The sequence below is a fragment of the Myxocyprinus asiaticus genome, chromosome 2 (assembly GCF_019703515.2).
Source record: "Myxocyprinus asiaticus isolate MX2 ecotype Aquarium Trade chromosome 2, UBuf_Myxa_2, whole genome shotgun sequence".
In the NCBI taxonomy this organism is placed as follows: Eukaryota; Metazoa; Chordata; class Actinopteri; order Cypriniformes; family Catostomidae; genus Myxocyprinus; species Myxocyprinus asiaticus.
In genome coordinates, this window is record NC_059345.1 from 15,588,324 (window position 1) to 15,604,274 (window position 15,951).

The 15,951-nt window shown below is 37.1% G+C and overlaps 2 protein-coding genes across 4 annotated transcripts in view; one reads left to right on the forward strand and one right to left on the reverse strand.

The window, feature by feature from the left end:
• Positions 1–15,951, reverse strand: part of sdhaf2 (succinate dehydrogenase complex assembly factor 2) — a 487,549-nt gene that overhangs the window by 365,098 nt on the left and 106,500 nt on the right. The gene's annotated exons all lie outside the window — the stretch shown is intronic.
• The window catches only part of furina (furin (paired basic amino acid cleaving enzyme) a), a 134,355-nt gene that overhangs the window by 6,501 nt on the left and 111,903 nt on the right, over positions 1–15,951 (forward strand). For 2 of the 3 annotated variants that reach the window (XM_051715232.1, XM_051715240.1), the window contains exon 2: positions 3,073–3,408. In XM_051715232.1, coding sequence (XP_051571192.1) covers positions 3,232–3,408 — 177 coding nt within the window. In that variant the 5' untranslated portion in view covers positions 3,073–3,231. Of the gene's footprint in view, positions 1–2,242; positions 2,262–3,072; positions 3,409–15,951 lie in introns of those variants that run through there. The other variant, XM_051715250.1, reaches the window with a different exon arrangement.

The following is a 15,951-nucleotide window of genomic DNA, read 5'->3' on the forward strand; positions in this document are numbered from 1 at the left end:
TGCAATGAAAACAAGGCTGTAAATGATAGAACTACAGCCTGTTCAATAGGTTGTCTTGAATGTTCTGGGTTCAATAGAAGTTTACGTCAGTTGTGGCATAATGTTATAAAATAATCACCAAAAAATAAAATAAAATAAAATGTAGACTCGTTTATATAAAAAAATACAAAATCACTCTAAAATCATGTTAGCACGTTTGATGTTTATGTTTTGTGGCTATACTTTTAAAATGATGGGCCTCATTCTTGAAGCATGAGTTTTTGTGTAAATCATTCGTAAAGCCGTTCTGACGTAAATTTGTGAATTCATGAAAGTTTTCGTATTTTCAAAACGTTAGTTGGTACGAACAAAATTTACACCTGCTGCCGACCATGTGTCAGTTGTGTATAAGACATCCGAATGTTTTTGTTCTTTTAGCCAAACTGACATGACTACATTTGAATTAAAGTGAAATTAAATAAGTAATGAAAAAATAACTAATAATTAAATGAGTGAAATTAACCTTAAAACAACTACAAATTAGGGGGAAAACTTTTTAAGGCATGCACAATTTAAAGCATGTCTTTGATGCTTGCATTTCTTTATTCAAAGTATTGTTTATTCTCAACTAATTCGTGGAAAGATGCAATTTTCTCAAAAATATGAATGCCCTCTAAAATGATTGGTTGAAGAGTTAATTATTTGATATGAATTCTATAATTTAGGTTTCACAAATTTTGTGTAGAATATCATCGATATATCGCATTCAGTTGATAATGTATGGTCAATGTTTATCCTGTTAAAGTTATAAATAAACACATGTTGCGGGCAGGTAGAAAAAAGCCCGCCCTGTCATAGCTTACATCGTTTCGGTCAAAGACCTTCTTCAGGCATTCTGTTTCTTGGAAGATTCTTCTAGTTGCAAGGGAAGTGTATCATTGTTACAGTCTTGATTTACTTGAAGTTTCTCCAATGATGCTGGTGATCAGCTGAACCAGAGAAGGTTAATGGTGGACATCCTCCTGTTGGCATGAACTGAACATTTTTACACTGACCAAAGTTTCATGTCAAGCTATTTTTTATTGATCTCTTGGAGTGTTTAATTTACTAAAGAACCTCTGATGACAGCAAAAGCATGCGATGACTATAGGCTCCTCACTTTCATTTTAGAACGAACATGTGAGTGTTTACCAAATCAGTATTTTACGATGTGAATGCACTCCATTAAAATACCTTTTATTACTTTTCACATAGATGTTAAAAGCTTCCTATTCTCATTAACAAGCGTGTCTGAAGCCTTTCTTTTATGGCATTTACATGGGCGTGTATTATGATTATATGAATTATAATTGTGAATGAATGTGCACGTGCATTCTATTTACGAATGGTTGGAATTCACTATCATACACTCATTTACTATCAAATCTGGGGAGTATGAAGCATTCTTGAATCCAGAGGAAAGTTTTCGGAAAGCTCAATTTTTTGCGTAAATTACTCCCAAATCCACTCGAGGGGCAAGCGTCCCCACAACAGAGTGTGCATGAGCCGGGTACAGTTTCAGTCTCTGCCCCCTTAGATCGGGACATTAGTGCAACTCATAGAAGAGGCGCTGACAGCACAGTTTCGGAGTTTGTAGTTATTTACATGATCTGCTTCCATATTATTTGAGCTTTAATAAAGCTGTAACGCATTAAATGTAACTGCATTTAAGGTGTAACGCTGGGGTGTTTCCTTTAAAGACACTCTGGCTCCGCATATTCCACAACGAGAGTGCTTCTGTATAATTTTGTACAATTCCCTCATACTTTGCGATCTACATCACCTGAAGCTGTTTGGAAGGTTTGAAATGCATTTGGACCGTGAGCTGTGTAATTCTTCCTCTTCTCCGTTAGGCGTGAGCTGCAGTGCTGCTCTCGTGCATCGTCATTAGAGTGTAATGTGATCTCATGTACGTTAAATGAGATCAAACGACTATTCGACAACGAAAATTTTTGTTGACAATTTTTTTTTTTATTGTCGACGTTGTCGATAACGCCGACTAATCGTTTCAGCCCCAATTGTCAATGCAATGGTAATATCTTGCAGTGTTTATATCTCGTCATATTTTTGTCAACAGTGTTTGAAATAAAATAGTTGAATTATCCTCATGATCCCATCTTTATTAACCTCAAATATTTTTGTCAGTAATTTTGTTGAGGAGATTAACACTGCGTTCTGAACATGTATTCAGTGCGGCTGGAAACATCAAACAGTAACTCAAAGTCGAAAAGCTTTCAACAAAGGTAGGACTGAACTATTGAATTATTGTCCAGCTGTTTAGTGATATTTAGTCACATTAAATATTGGAGTTTAACAATATTAACAGAATCTGACACCTGGAATTTTTGTAGTAATTGATGTGTACGTTACTGACATAAGATTGTCTGTTATTGCACCATACAGCCTGAAATGTTAAACTGATGCAAATAGTTTTGAATTTGTTATTTCAGATATTTTGTGATATTTTACAAAGGGTTTAATTTTTATTTCGTGTTCAATTACACTTTTTAAAGTTTGATCCACAATAAATGCGACATTTGCACGCAGCCCTGCCCTGCCTCCTCCAACCACCATACAAGACCATTCACCAGCGGTTATTGGCCTTTAACAAACACGGTGGTAAAAAATTGCCACTGCAACAGCCCTAGTTTCAGGTCATGTCAAAAGGGGCATTCATGCTAACAGTGGTTAATTAGCTGGAGGTCGCCAAGTCGCTGTACTGTTGGTTGGTTGCGGTATCCGATTGAATCAGTATTTAACTCCACAGTCTGCTCTCTGTTTGGTAGTCGTTGTGTCACATCGCTGCTCATTTGTGTAAACGTACTCTGCTCAACTTTGTCACATTGCCAATGCACTGTCGCTCATGTCACAAAATAAATGACTTAATATCACTCCTTTGTTACAAATCTGTCAGTGTGAATGCCCCTTAATGTTTAGTACTTTTGTGTTTGAAATTTGTGCTCATCTGTGATTCATATCCTGAATTATACACCTGATTTTGTATGTGCACCAGAACCTCAATTGACAATTGAAACCATCTTTCTCCCTCCACAGGTGATTCCTAAACCGTTTTGAGTTAATCTCTCCTTCTCGGATCCCTCTCTCTACATGTGCCCAAAGCAGTGCAGATATTGCAGTGGGCCGCTGTGCTGACGGACTTGGTATCATTACTGAGCAATAGAACTCCTGCCTTGGTTTGTTCCATAGTCTCTGATGGATCTCAGGCTTGTCTCATTGACGCTCAGTACACTACTGATTCTTGTGACCTCTGGGCCACAACCGTCTATTGGGCAGAAGATTTACACCAACACATGGGCCGTCCACATCACAGGCGGGGCGCAGGAAGCTAACCGGATTGCCAGGAAGCATGGCTTTGTAAACCACGGGAATGTGAGTACTGTTCAGCCCAGCATTTCTGTGTTTTTTGGAAGGCTTGCTTTTTCTGCACACTTGTCTATTTGTATCTGCATTTACCATCAAAATAAAAGATGTTAAAGTTCATGTGTTTTGCTTAGTGAACCGAATACATTTGAAATGGTCTTCAACGTTATACACATACATGTTTCAAATCAGAGTGACCCAGAACAGGTTAAACCATTCCTTTATCTATAATACTTGGATTTGAATTTCATTCACACATGTACAGTAAATGCACATGTTTGACACTTTTTCTGATACTGATATTATTGAAAGCAGCTTGTTTGTGCATCTGATCAGAAGGTTAAATCACCTGCACCAGTCTGCATAACTTTGAAGTGGACTTTGAAGTGAATATTTCAAAATGTGCACTATGAGACTCATTAGTAAAGATGTAGATTTGTCCTTTTCTTCCCCTCATCCCTGCATTCAGAGGAAACTCATGAATTTCTGAAGATTTCCTGCATGTTACGTCTGAATGCTTTGGCTCTCTGATGGAATGCATAAAACATCTTCCTCTTTCTTTGGGTGTCATTTGATATTCTCAGCTTGTAACAGGCCCTTGGCCGTAGGCATGTGTGGAATGAGCTGCTACTTCACATCCTGGCCATCGTACGCTCAGGGTCAACATGTCTTGATATGTTAAATTTTGCAAAAACTGTAGTTTTTACTCCAATTTTACAATGTCGCAACATCCTGCTTGTTATAGTTCCAGCTCACGAAATGACTCACTAATTCAGCTCACTTTTATTTCCCAAGTGAGTGAGTGAATTAATGATAACCTGAGTGATTGATCAGTAATTGAAAGCACATTGCATGAAAAAGGTTAAATTAAATAGGTTAGATGATTCATTTAGATAAATATAACAGCCCGTCCATCCCGTAATGGATTTGGTTCGCTTTAAAAGGCAAACAGACTAGTGTCCAGATGGTAGTGTAAAGCCAGGTGATGAATGGTTCCCTGCATGCTTTGTAAGAAGCTGCAGTTAGTAATTGTTTGAAATGAATGCCTCAGTCAACACTCGCATACGTGGGTTCAGTCCTATATCCTTTATATTAAGTGTTGTGAGGCAGCATATTATAATTTTTTGATGTAGCTTCTGTGCTCAGGTTTATGGCTTATAATGAAAGAAGTTGAGGGGTTTTCTAAACTTTAGGTTTTGTCACTGACTGATTGTAATCCAGCTGACCTGAGTTCATTGCGACAGGCCTATTTCTGCTTTTATCACTGGTGGAACTGGTCTTGGCCTTTTAGGTGCAGCCAAATGACTAAGACATGCATTACTATTACTGTTGTCATAACTAGGTTTGGGGATTTGAACAAACTACTTACTCCAAGTATTAAACTTCACCATATAACCATCCAGCACCACATGAATGATACATCAAATTGTGCAACGTGTTAAAGAGTGGTTTGTCATTACAGATTTAAGCTAGTGTACCCCAGGTTGTACATAAGCAGGTTCCAGGGGGGTACTTGGAAAGTTGTATTTTTTAATTTTAAACATGAGAAATCAAGACTTACAAAAACCCCACATCAGTCAATAATGTCAAAAGATTAAAATAATTAAAAACTAATGTAAGTAATGTCAATTTGTATGGATAACACTTATGTAGCTGAACATACGCTCACCCAGTACTTTATTAGGAACACTTGTACACCTACTTATTCATGCAATTATCTAATCAGCCAATCGTGTGGCAGTAGTGCAATGCCTAAAATCATGCAGATACGGGTCAGGAGCATCAGTCAATGTTCATATCAACCATCAGAATGTGGAAAAAAATGTGATCTCAGTGATTCCGACCATGGCATGATTGTTGGTGCCAGATGTGCTGGTTTGATTATTTCTGTAACTGCTGATCTCCTGGGATTTCATGCACAACAGTCTCTAGAGTTTACTCAGAATGGTGCCAGAATCAAAAAAACATCCAGTTAGCGGCAGTTCTGTGGATGGAAATGCCTTGTGATGAGAGAGGTCAATGGAGAATGGCCAGACTAGTTCGAGCTGACATAAAGGCTACGGTATTTTAGATAACCACTCTGCACAATTGTAGTGAGCAGAATACCATCTCAGAATGCACAACATGTTGAACCTTGAAGTGGATGGGCTACAACACCATCGTGTTCCTAATAAAGTGCTCAGTGAGTGTATATACAGTATATAGTCCTAGTGGTCTTTACTCACTCAGTTCTCCACAACAATAAAAAAAAAAAAAAAAAAAAAACTGAAAACATATTAGTCTAGACTTGGCCTCAGACCGCTTTAGTTTGAGTAGAAGCTGCTTGGCGAGTCAGTTTTTCCCCCACAGTATCTATTGTTTTTACTTTTATTATGATCAATTGCAATAATGGCCATTTTAATAATATAAATTATAATGCTAAATGATATTATAAAGGAACACGTTTCTGGTTTGATGTTGTTAAAGGGCTACTTCAGGCCTATTTATGCAGCTGTGGGGTCACATAAGGCAAAAAAGGTTGGGAATGACTGTTCTAAGCAATTAGAATTTTTGCATAATAAAAATAGGACATTTAAATGGGTAAAAAAAAAAAAACATAGAGTTGCACTTAGAGGAACATGAGCTGGGGACTAGAAAATTGTAGACTTGGGCCAGTAAGCAACCACTTACCAACACCCTAGCAACTACAAAGCAACAGGCTAGAAAACACCCAGAACACCTTACCCATAGTAAGGTGGCTTGGCATAACAATACCCTGGCAACCATTAATAACACCCTAGCATGGTGGTGGCGAGTTTTGCATGGGTAAGCACCGCTTAACTTGTCTTCAGAAATTGCAGATATTCTACTTGGATTTGTACTGGTTCATGTGGGATCGGTTACTGGTCTGCTTCATAATTAATGAATTCATAATTAAATCCTTTTAATCCATGTTAAAGCACTAAACATGCAATTGTGTACCATTTGGAATGCTATAAAGTAAGTTTTCTTTGAAACTGTAGTGCTCTTTTTTTTTATAAGAAGAGGGGTTGTGATGCTGTGGTTGAAATGTTGTGATCGGCAGCTGGTGCTGTAGCACTTTTGACAGAGCTTTTGCATTTTTATAGTATAGATTCCCAAATAAACTTGATGCAACAGGATGTATTTGAGCTTGAAATGGCGATTGTTTTTGTTGTACTGGCCAGCATTGTAAATCAGCTATTTGGTCTTTGTAATAAGATTGTAACATGATTTTTCTCACTGTGAAACCACTTTAGCTCAGCTGTACAGAAATCACACCTGGCCGAGCCCCAGACGTACATTGTTTGAAGAGATATGCTGACTGACCCCGGTGTTGGCTGACTTTGAAAAGCATATTGTTTTGTTACACCAGTGCCGGGGGCTTAACGGTTTTAACATTGCTCATTGTGTTCCAAGTGAAGGATTTATTTTACAGACAGAGAGAAGCTTCTCATTCATCCAAACAGTACCTGCTCTTTTTCTTCTGCAGTTAAAGATGCTTTTGCTTATTTTTCCTTTGCACACCCGTTTTTTTAGGTGATGTAATCAGAGGCATTAAGCATCTTGAGCATGGCAATATTTGTCTTAAGTCACACTTTCAAAAGTTTTTTATTTCCCATACAATTCCAACTCTTGTTTGGATATCAACCTTCTTAGTATGGTGGACGATAAAATGGGCAAAAAACAAAACAAAAATCCCATAGTCTTGAATAGAAGGGGGACCTGAACCATATCTAAGGCTGTGTGTCCACCAAAGTGTTTTTTTCCTGAGGCCAGTATTTTTTCAGTTGTTTGCAATGGGAGCACCACGTATTTAAAAAAGCCAGCAGTGTGACGAGGTGCTGAGCGTCTATTCCGCGCTGTGCATTTGGCATTTTTTTTCTGCAGCCGAGAGTTGAACAATTTTCAACTTTGGGTAAAACGCAGCGCTCGTCACTGTCACTTTTTACCCAGCCGTCCAATCAGAGTGGAGGAGGGGCGGGACGAATACCACACCGACCAACCATCACATCCTACTTGTACAACAACTGAACAACAATGGAGGAGAAATTTGCTGGTCTCTGAGTATTCATGTCTGTACCAGATGACATTCCTGGACTACCACAATATTAATATGAAAAATAATGCCTTCAGCCTTCCCTTTATCCAGAGCCAGAGCAAGTACTATTCCTTGTGCCGACATTTTTACATTCAGTACTTGTTGATAACACAAACTATCTGCGGAATTAGGTACTTGCAACACATACTTCCGCGGATATTCCGTATCATAGCAATCAAAGCGTCTCAGCTGAAAAAACGCTGCGCCTCCAAAGCGCTCTCAAGCGCCCCCAGCTGGACGTCTTCAGAAGAGCGCCTGGCATTTTCAGCTGCAAAAAATGCTTTGGTGGACACATGGCCTAAGGGACTAGATTATCATAGACACTTGGGGTAGGCTCTTTGCTTGGGCCAGTAAGCAACCTTCTAGAGCACCTGAGCAACCACCCAAAACACCTTAGCAATGGCATAACAATGCTCTGGAAAACAATCACAACATCTTGCATCGTTGCAATTTTTTGTACTGATGAAATGCTCACAAAGTCCATCAGACAAGATTGATGATTTCATATGCTAACCTCACCATTACCTAACCTAATCTTATTAAAAGAAAATAATGAAGTTGGGCTGGCAAGGTGTTGAGATGGAATGGAGGGATTTAATAAATGAGGTGATCTTGTTATGTTATTGAAGTGTGCCATTATTAGATTTATGAAGAAAGGCTGTAAGTACAATTAAGTCCAAGAGTCTCATATTGCAGAAGTGGGTTAGAGGTGGATCCCTGAGAGAGCTGGAAACCATCCAGATACCTCATTCCATTATTTTCCTGCTTGCTTGGTTAGGATTCAGTATGTTACCTCCCCCTGGGTTTGAAGTTTTGGCAGCCATTGCGACTTGATGGTTTCATGGTTAAGTCTTTAGTATTGTATGAGACAGTAAAAGACAGATCTGTCTGTTCCATTTTAGTTCTCTTTTGCGTTCATTTCCTTAAGGTCATAATTCATAAAAACTGTGATGCTCAAAGACCAAGTCATGGTAGAATGGTTGTTGGATTTGTGTTTACTTTTTAAAGTGGTTTATTGCAAATGAGGCAGACACATGCATATGAATCCCACCAAAAATCACTTGGAATTGTCTGCAGGAAAGTCCTTGTTCTTTTCATTTGATGGTTATGTTGATAAAAAAGCAAGGCCTTGGATTCCCAGAAATTGATATGTTTGTAGAATTCACAGCTGTGAAACCAGACTGTTATTTGCAGGTGTTTGTGCTGAAGTTGAGAGAAAGCAAGATCCTGACTGCAGCTGATGTTTTATGGCATGTACTGTAATTGTGCCAGGAGTACACAGTCCGAAATTAACACCCAAGTGCCTAATGCTGGCAAATTTTCTATTTGGCTGGTAAATTTTGCGGTGTCATAAGCCACTTTGGCAGGCGCTTTTTTGTCAGTTTGTGTCAGCTTTTAAAATAATGTAACATGTTCCAGTTTTGTCATCAAAGGGGTTCTGTAGATCTTAAGTCAGTAAGGTGCAGGTCTTCGGTGTGCTCTGTTTGTAGCAGATGACCGCAAGCAGAGTGCTAATTCACTTCATACAGACTACATATTCATGTAATTAAATAGCAACCATTTGCAGTTTAATAATCACTTTGAGTCATGTAGCGACCGGCTTTTCCGGAGGTGAAAACTTCAATTAAAACACGATAAAAGATTGATTTAAATGGAAAAAAGTACCACAGAAATATGACAACTACTACTACTACTAATAATAATAAATCAATAGTAATTGTCTAATATTCAATCAATATCTCACATTTATGATGCTCTGTTATGCAGCACTTTATCTGACAAAAATAACTCCAATGCTGTATTTTGGATTGTGCTGTGAGGTTCTGAATAAAACCACCTCGTTTGATAAAAATAATACAATATATTGCTATGGATTTCAGGAATAAAAAAAATAAAAAAATGGGTATCAATATCGGCGAGCAGTGTAAAGGAAGTATCGGTACTCGTTTCCCAAAAAGATGGTATAAGGACATCCCTAGTTAGCAGTAAATCTAGCCGGCTCTTTTTAATGAATCATAAAGATTATGAATCAGTTGGATCTGACTGAATTAATTGAATTACTTCAAATAAACCAATAACTGTGTTATGAGAACTTAAGGCTCATGAGACTCATGAGAGTTACTTACTGGTCATTTATATGACAACATGTAGTTTAAAAATTTATTTTGTTATAATAAGTGAATAATCTGAAATATAATTCTAAATGGACTATCTGGCAATAAATATTTCATAAATGATAAACAATAAAATTCTTTAAAAAAGCAGTTCACTTATAAACATGCTTACAGTACTGTTTATTTGTCTCTCATGTCTGTAAAATCCACTTGTAAAATGCAATTATTATTAATAATAATAATAATAATAATAATAATAAACAAAAAATATCTGGTAAGAAATCTAACTGGCTGGTGAATGTTTTCATCTACCAGCTACCTTGGCTGGTGGGCTAAAAAGTTAATTTTGGACCCTGAGTACACAGCACTACATTTGCTTCAAGGCATGTGATGAATTATAGTGACATGGAACAGTATCACAATAATGAGCCACCATAGTTGACTGATGCAGTGTAAACTTGTTACTATGTTTCAAACTTTAATAGTTAAAATATTTGACCAAAGGATGAGATATACTAGAAATCTCTATTGGGGCAGGTGTTGACAAAGTACAGACAAAACATACCAGCAAAACAAATGGAATCAAAACATAATTGAAAAATACACTCGCATTGCCTGTTGCCTATTAGAAATGTTTAATGCGACTTTAAATATTGAAGATTGTTTGTTTTAAGATGATGTCCAATTAGAGATGATGTCAGAAGCATGTGAATTAAAAAAAATGTTAGACAGAAATAAAATATGTTCTTGCTTATGACTTGTTATATAATTGCACTTAGTTTTTTTCCCACTAACATACATGCTGTTAAATTTTGAATTAAACCTGTAAGTTTAAAGCCGGATTCATTAATTCTTTGAGCCATGCTGCTTATAGAGGCCATGTTCAATTAATGAGTGTCATGAGTGTCTTTCTCGAAGAGGACAGCTGATATCTGATGATTTATTCAGACTTGAGCTTCCAGCTTTTTAGTCAGGCAAGTAACTCAAGAACTTGTGAATTGACCAGTTGGATATGTTAAAGGACTAGTTCACCCAAAAATGAAAATTCTGTCATTATTTACTCACCCTCATGTCATTCCAAATTTGCATAACTTTATTTTATTCCTTGCATCACAAAAGACGAACTTTTGAGGAATGTTCTTGGCTGCTTTCCCCCCCATAAAACGTAAACCAGTGACCAAGGGCCTTCTAGCTCCAAAAATAACCATTAAAAATATTTTTTAACTTGTACAGTATGTTCCAAATCTACTGACTTTTGTGTTAAATTAAGTCTTTATTCACTAAAAATCTTCCTCCTCAAAAGTAACTCTTATTCATGTTTCCACATGTTTAAACTTGATGCCTAATGTGTGATTTCAAGAACTTTGAGAACCAATGGCATTTGGTGTCATTAACGTCAAACTTGGTGTGATGTGTTTTAATTTACCAAATATGAATATGCGCATATATGAGATCTACTGTGGAGGGGAAGATTTTCAGTGAATAACGTCTTATATTTTGGAATGGATTGCTTCAGTATGGTATGGTTTCATTTTGTATGGTTTTAGTATAGTGCACACTAGTGGTCGAACGATATGTTTTTTTCAGGGCGATACCGATATTGATTATTAGTAAACAAGGAGACCGATAACCGATATTTGGGGCCAATATACATTTGCAGTAAAAATTTACATTTTAAATCAACACTCAAAAAGTCTCTTAAGAACTGGGCAAGAATGAGGACATTGCGGCCCAAAGACAACCAAAGTAGTGGACTATGGGGGATCTTGTACTATTTATATATACATAGGAAAGCTACAGTTTAGGGGTTCAGGGGTAAGCCCTGAGAGAAAATGCATGTAAAAGTTTTAATGAACCATTTTTATATTTTCTTTAAAATGCAAATCTACCTGTCTAAATAGTGCAGTTTAAAAATACTGTTTGCGCTAGTTAAGTTCAAATGGTCTGACTATCAAATAATGGAAATATTTTTCATCATCATAAGCAGAGAACTCATAATTTCAAAGATTTGGTTGTCTTTCTTGCCATCCATGCTAGAGATGATGTTATCTCTGATTAATTTCCTCAAACCTTGCTTAGCTGAACCGTCGGAGTCATATCAGACACGTGATGTTTTTTTCTGCTTCATTTTCGTTTTTTGCAGTGTATTTTAGTGAAAGATGCCGGTATCCATCTACTGTATATTGCTGCTCACTGTATTTCTCCGCTACGGTCTACTGTCGTTAAAATAACCGCGTCTTCATCTCTGCTGTGCGGCGCCTCATGTTGCGGGCCGGTGGAGAGAGGCAATGTGTGCAGAGCGCAAAGGGCATTAATGAATCGTGTTCGGTGCTAGAGAAAAATATTCAAGGAAATAGTGCTGAAAGATCAGTACTATCTACACCCCAGTGTGCTTGCAGTGTACACAGCTCCGTTGTTTTGTTGCACTGCTAACCTGAAGTGTAGAAAGGGTGAGATGGGGCAACCGTTGTCATGATGTCTCGCGGTCCGGATGGAACAAATGGCTGGACCCAGAACGCGGTCCGCTAATTGGTGAGTATTGTGATGTTTATGGCAACTTCAGTATCTGCATTTTTACCTTTTTGAAAACAGTTTGTCCTCTCAGTGATGCATCTTTCTCTCTCTGCTTTCCTCTTTCCCACCTCTCCCCCACAAATACGGAGAACAGTGTTGATTGGCCATATACTCGTGACAAATAACCAGTCCGATAATACTGTGGGCGGGACATTGAGCCAGACTACAAGCAGTAACCTTTCAGAGAGAGGCGGTGGTATCAGTCAATGGAGCGCATTTTAAAATTGATAGGCAATCAGATCAGGCAAAATAACGATTCAGATTATTAGAAAAAATATGAATATCGGATGGTAATCGGTTGACCCCTAGCGCACACATCCAAGACTACTTGTGTGGTGCTTTTTTTGCCCTTTTTGGGGACTTTCATGATGTTGAAAAAAACAACTTGCCATTTTAATTTCTCATTTTGTATCTTCCCCGGCTGTAATGTTGTTTTGGAATAATAGCCTTAATAATGACAGAAGTTTCATATTTTGGTGAACTAATCCTTTTTTAGGAGTAATTGTCAGCCAAGGCCAAACGCATTTGCTTTTGGCCACACTCTCAGATGTGAGATTTATTTAGCTAGAATATTGATTATCAAGGCATTGTTAGGATTTTAAATTAATGACCATACGTTTAGTGTTTCATTTTATAAGTTCACCAAGTTTAGATTAATTCATGTTTTGCTGATTTGAGAGCAAAGTTCTTATAATTTGCTATACGTTGACAGTTAATATTTAAATTCCTGGCTATTTCTATCCCCTATACTTGACTTTTTTTCCATATAATGTTGATGTTGTTGTTGTCAGAGATTAGCCTAGAAATATCTCACTGTTTACCTTAAACTTATTTCTGTACTGAAGGTGTGCTAAAACAAGATTCAAGTTATATTAGCTGTGGATGCAAAGGTTATTTTAGCCTTAAACTTTGTTTACCTTCCAAGATGCAATATGTGCTTTATGAAACATCAAGACTGCAGAGTAAAAAAAATACATTTAAAAAAAGTTCATTTTGTGTCCTCATACAACCAGAATACAACTTTGATAAAGAATGTTTACGTTTAAACCTTCCCTTAAAATGATTAATGCCTTTTGATGGGTTCCCATGCCTTTCTTTGAAACTGTGGGGATCTTGAGTTGGAAAACAGTGCTACATTCTTGGGAACCACATACAAGTTTAAAGCTCGTCGTTTTTTCCCAGTAGCTGTAGTGGTGTATGCCTGTGGTTGATGTATAATATTTAACCCTTTTTAGGTTGCCCATATTCCTTTCCCTCCCTCGTTTCGCAATGAAAGATTGTATGAAACTAAGAAACCTTAAGGCGAAAGATGACCCAGAAGGAGAAGGGAAAAAATTACAGAGCATATAGTTGGCCCCGGGAGAGTTTCAACTATAGAATGCAGTTGAGAGAAAATGACACGTTGCAGACCATCATTGGTAGGGGTGAGAAGAAAAATCGATTTACTGATACATCATGATTTTGGAGTGATTCACAAAAATTAATAATCCAGAATTTAAATAGATTAAAATTCTGTTTATTGAAAGCATACAAGGGGCAAAACCTTACAGATTGGGATAATGAATCTGGTGCAGCAAACAAGGTGCATGGACAGAGTAAAGCACAAATGAGGAGAATGAATCCAGCAGTTCTTATAGAGGGGAGAAACTTTATTAAACCGATGCATTTCGTCAGGGTTAAAATAAAACTTTTGCAGGGCAGTTATTTGAATACAAACCAAGATGAGGTCCAACCAATGAAATGGACAGGATAATCATCAGCTACCAATCAGAACACACCAATCTTAACTGCACCAATTAGGCAATTAATTAGAGAACAAATCAATAAGAAAACATAGTATTAAAATGTTTTTAATGGGAACTAGTCTTCTCTCTGTTGCAAAAAATTCTTTCCATTTTCTCAGATCCATTATTTTAAACATTATACTGGTTCATAGAAACAAGAAGTGTTCTTACAAGATAAATATTGCATCACAGTTCGCTGTGTTTTGTAACTCAACATGTTGGTGCAAGCGTGTTGTTGATCTGTGTAACTGTCACCCTGCCTTCGCCACAAAGTACAGCAAAAAAAAGAACAAACCATTTTGTTTTCAAGCTATAGTGGAATGTATTGTACCAGTCAGTGGACTATATCAGTGCTACTGATAGCTTTTCTCATTGTCTTTATGCCTCTGCACACCCTATGGCTCTTCAAATGCTCCCTAGACACATCACAGCGCAGTTGGATATTTCCAGTGAAAGCTAATGAGCTATGAACATTGACTTGTCTTTTGTGGAGTGTTTGATCCTACAAAAGCATTGTGGACTGTGCTCTTTTAGAGATCCAAATCATTCTTACTCCCTGTGTCTTTTTCAAGACCACAGTGAAAGTTCTTATACTCCTGAGTCGACAGGTATTGACATATTGATCCACGTCTTGCCTTTGCAACTAGTTGTATTAATTAGTTGTTCTTGTAGAAAACAAATGACCTACTTTTCCTTTCCTTTTTTCTTTCTTGGGTAGACCATAAAAGACACAGTTAAGAACCAATGGCTTTGCTTGTTGTGAAAAATGGAAATTATGTTTTCATTACTGCCGTCCATTGATAATTAGTGGTGCTTGCTAAGTAAAGCATCCCTGTTTAAATTGCTCATACATCATTTTATGGATTTGTACAAATCCTTAAATCCAAGCATGAAACTTCAGTGCATATCATGTCCAGCAGTGTTCATGCTATGAACATGAATGATGGCTCAAATTGTCCAGCATGTTGAGTAGGTGTGCTGTTACTTTTCTAAGTATGGTAATCAGACTTCCGATTTCGCCGATTTTCGGATGCTTAAACAGGCGAAAAATTCTCATACATATACATTACAGGAAAAACCTGAGTCATACCGTACATAAGGATATAATAGAGACTTGTAGGTGGGCTCTTTTGACATGGACCAGCTGGGCTACAATAATATGTGAGCAAACTGGGCTACAATAATATGTGAGCAACATGTATGTACATGTTTGTATTTTTGAGAAAATAACGTTTATGCGTGGTTTTGGAAAAAACAAAAAATTGAAGTCACTGAAATAGGGCCATATAACACATACTAAACATTTATTCACAAGACTTTTGGGAACTGGATCTTATAGCCTAGAGTTTTTGCTACAAAATGATGTGAAAACCATCCTGATCACTCATTCATACAAAACAATATAGTCGTCTAACTTTTATAAGACACTTTTAGTGTTAGAAAGGCCATATGTGAGGAGGCGGATGATCATGAATATTGATGTGATTCACACCTGAGGAGACAAAGACCCCTCCCCTGAGAGAGAATGAATGTAAGGAGACTTAATGATTGAATGTATTGTTTGTAGCTTATTCACAAAATCAAGTTTTAAATTAAAAGTAGTAATCTGACTGTACATTCTCTTTATGTAAAGACTTTACTTAAAACCTTTAGACCTACACTACCATTTAAAAGTTTTAGATCTGTAAGATATTTTAATGTTTTTAAAATAAGTCTCTGCTCACCAAGGCTGCATTTATTTGATCCAAAATACAGCAAAAACAGTGATATTGTGAAATATTTTTACAATTTAAAATAACATTTCTATTTGAATATATTGTAAAATGCAATTTATTCCTGTGATCAAAGCTGAATTTTTAACATCATTACTGCAGTCTTCAGTGTTCAGAAATCATTCTAATATGCTGATTTTCTAATATGGGCATTTTTACAGCACATTTGACACATTTACACCCGAACAGATATTTGCATGCACAAGCTT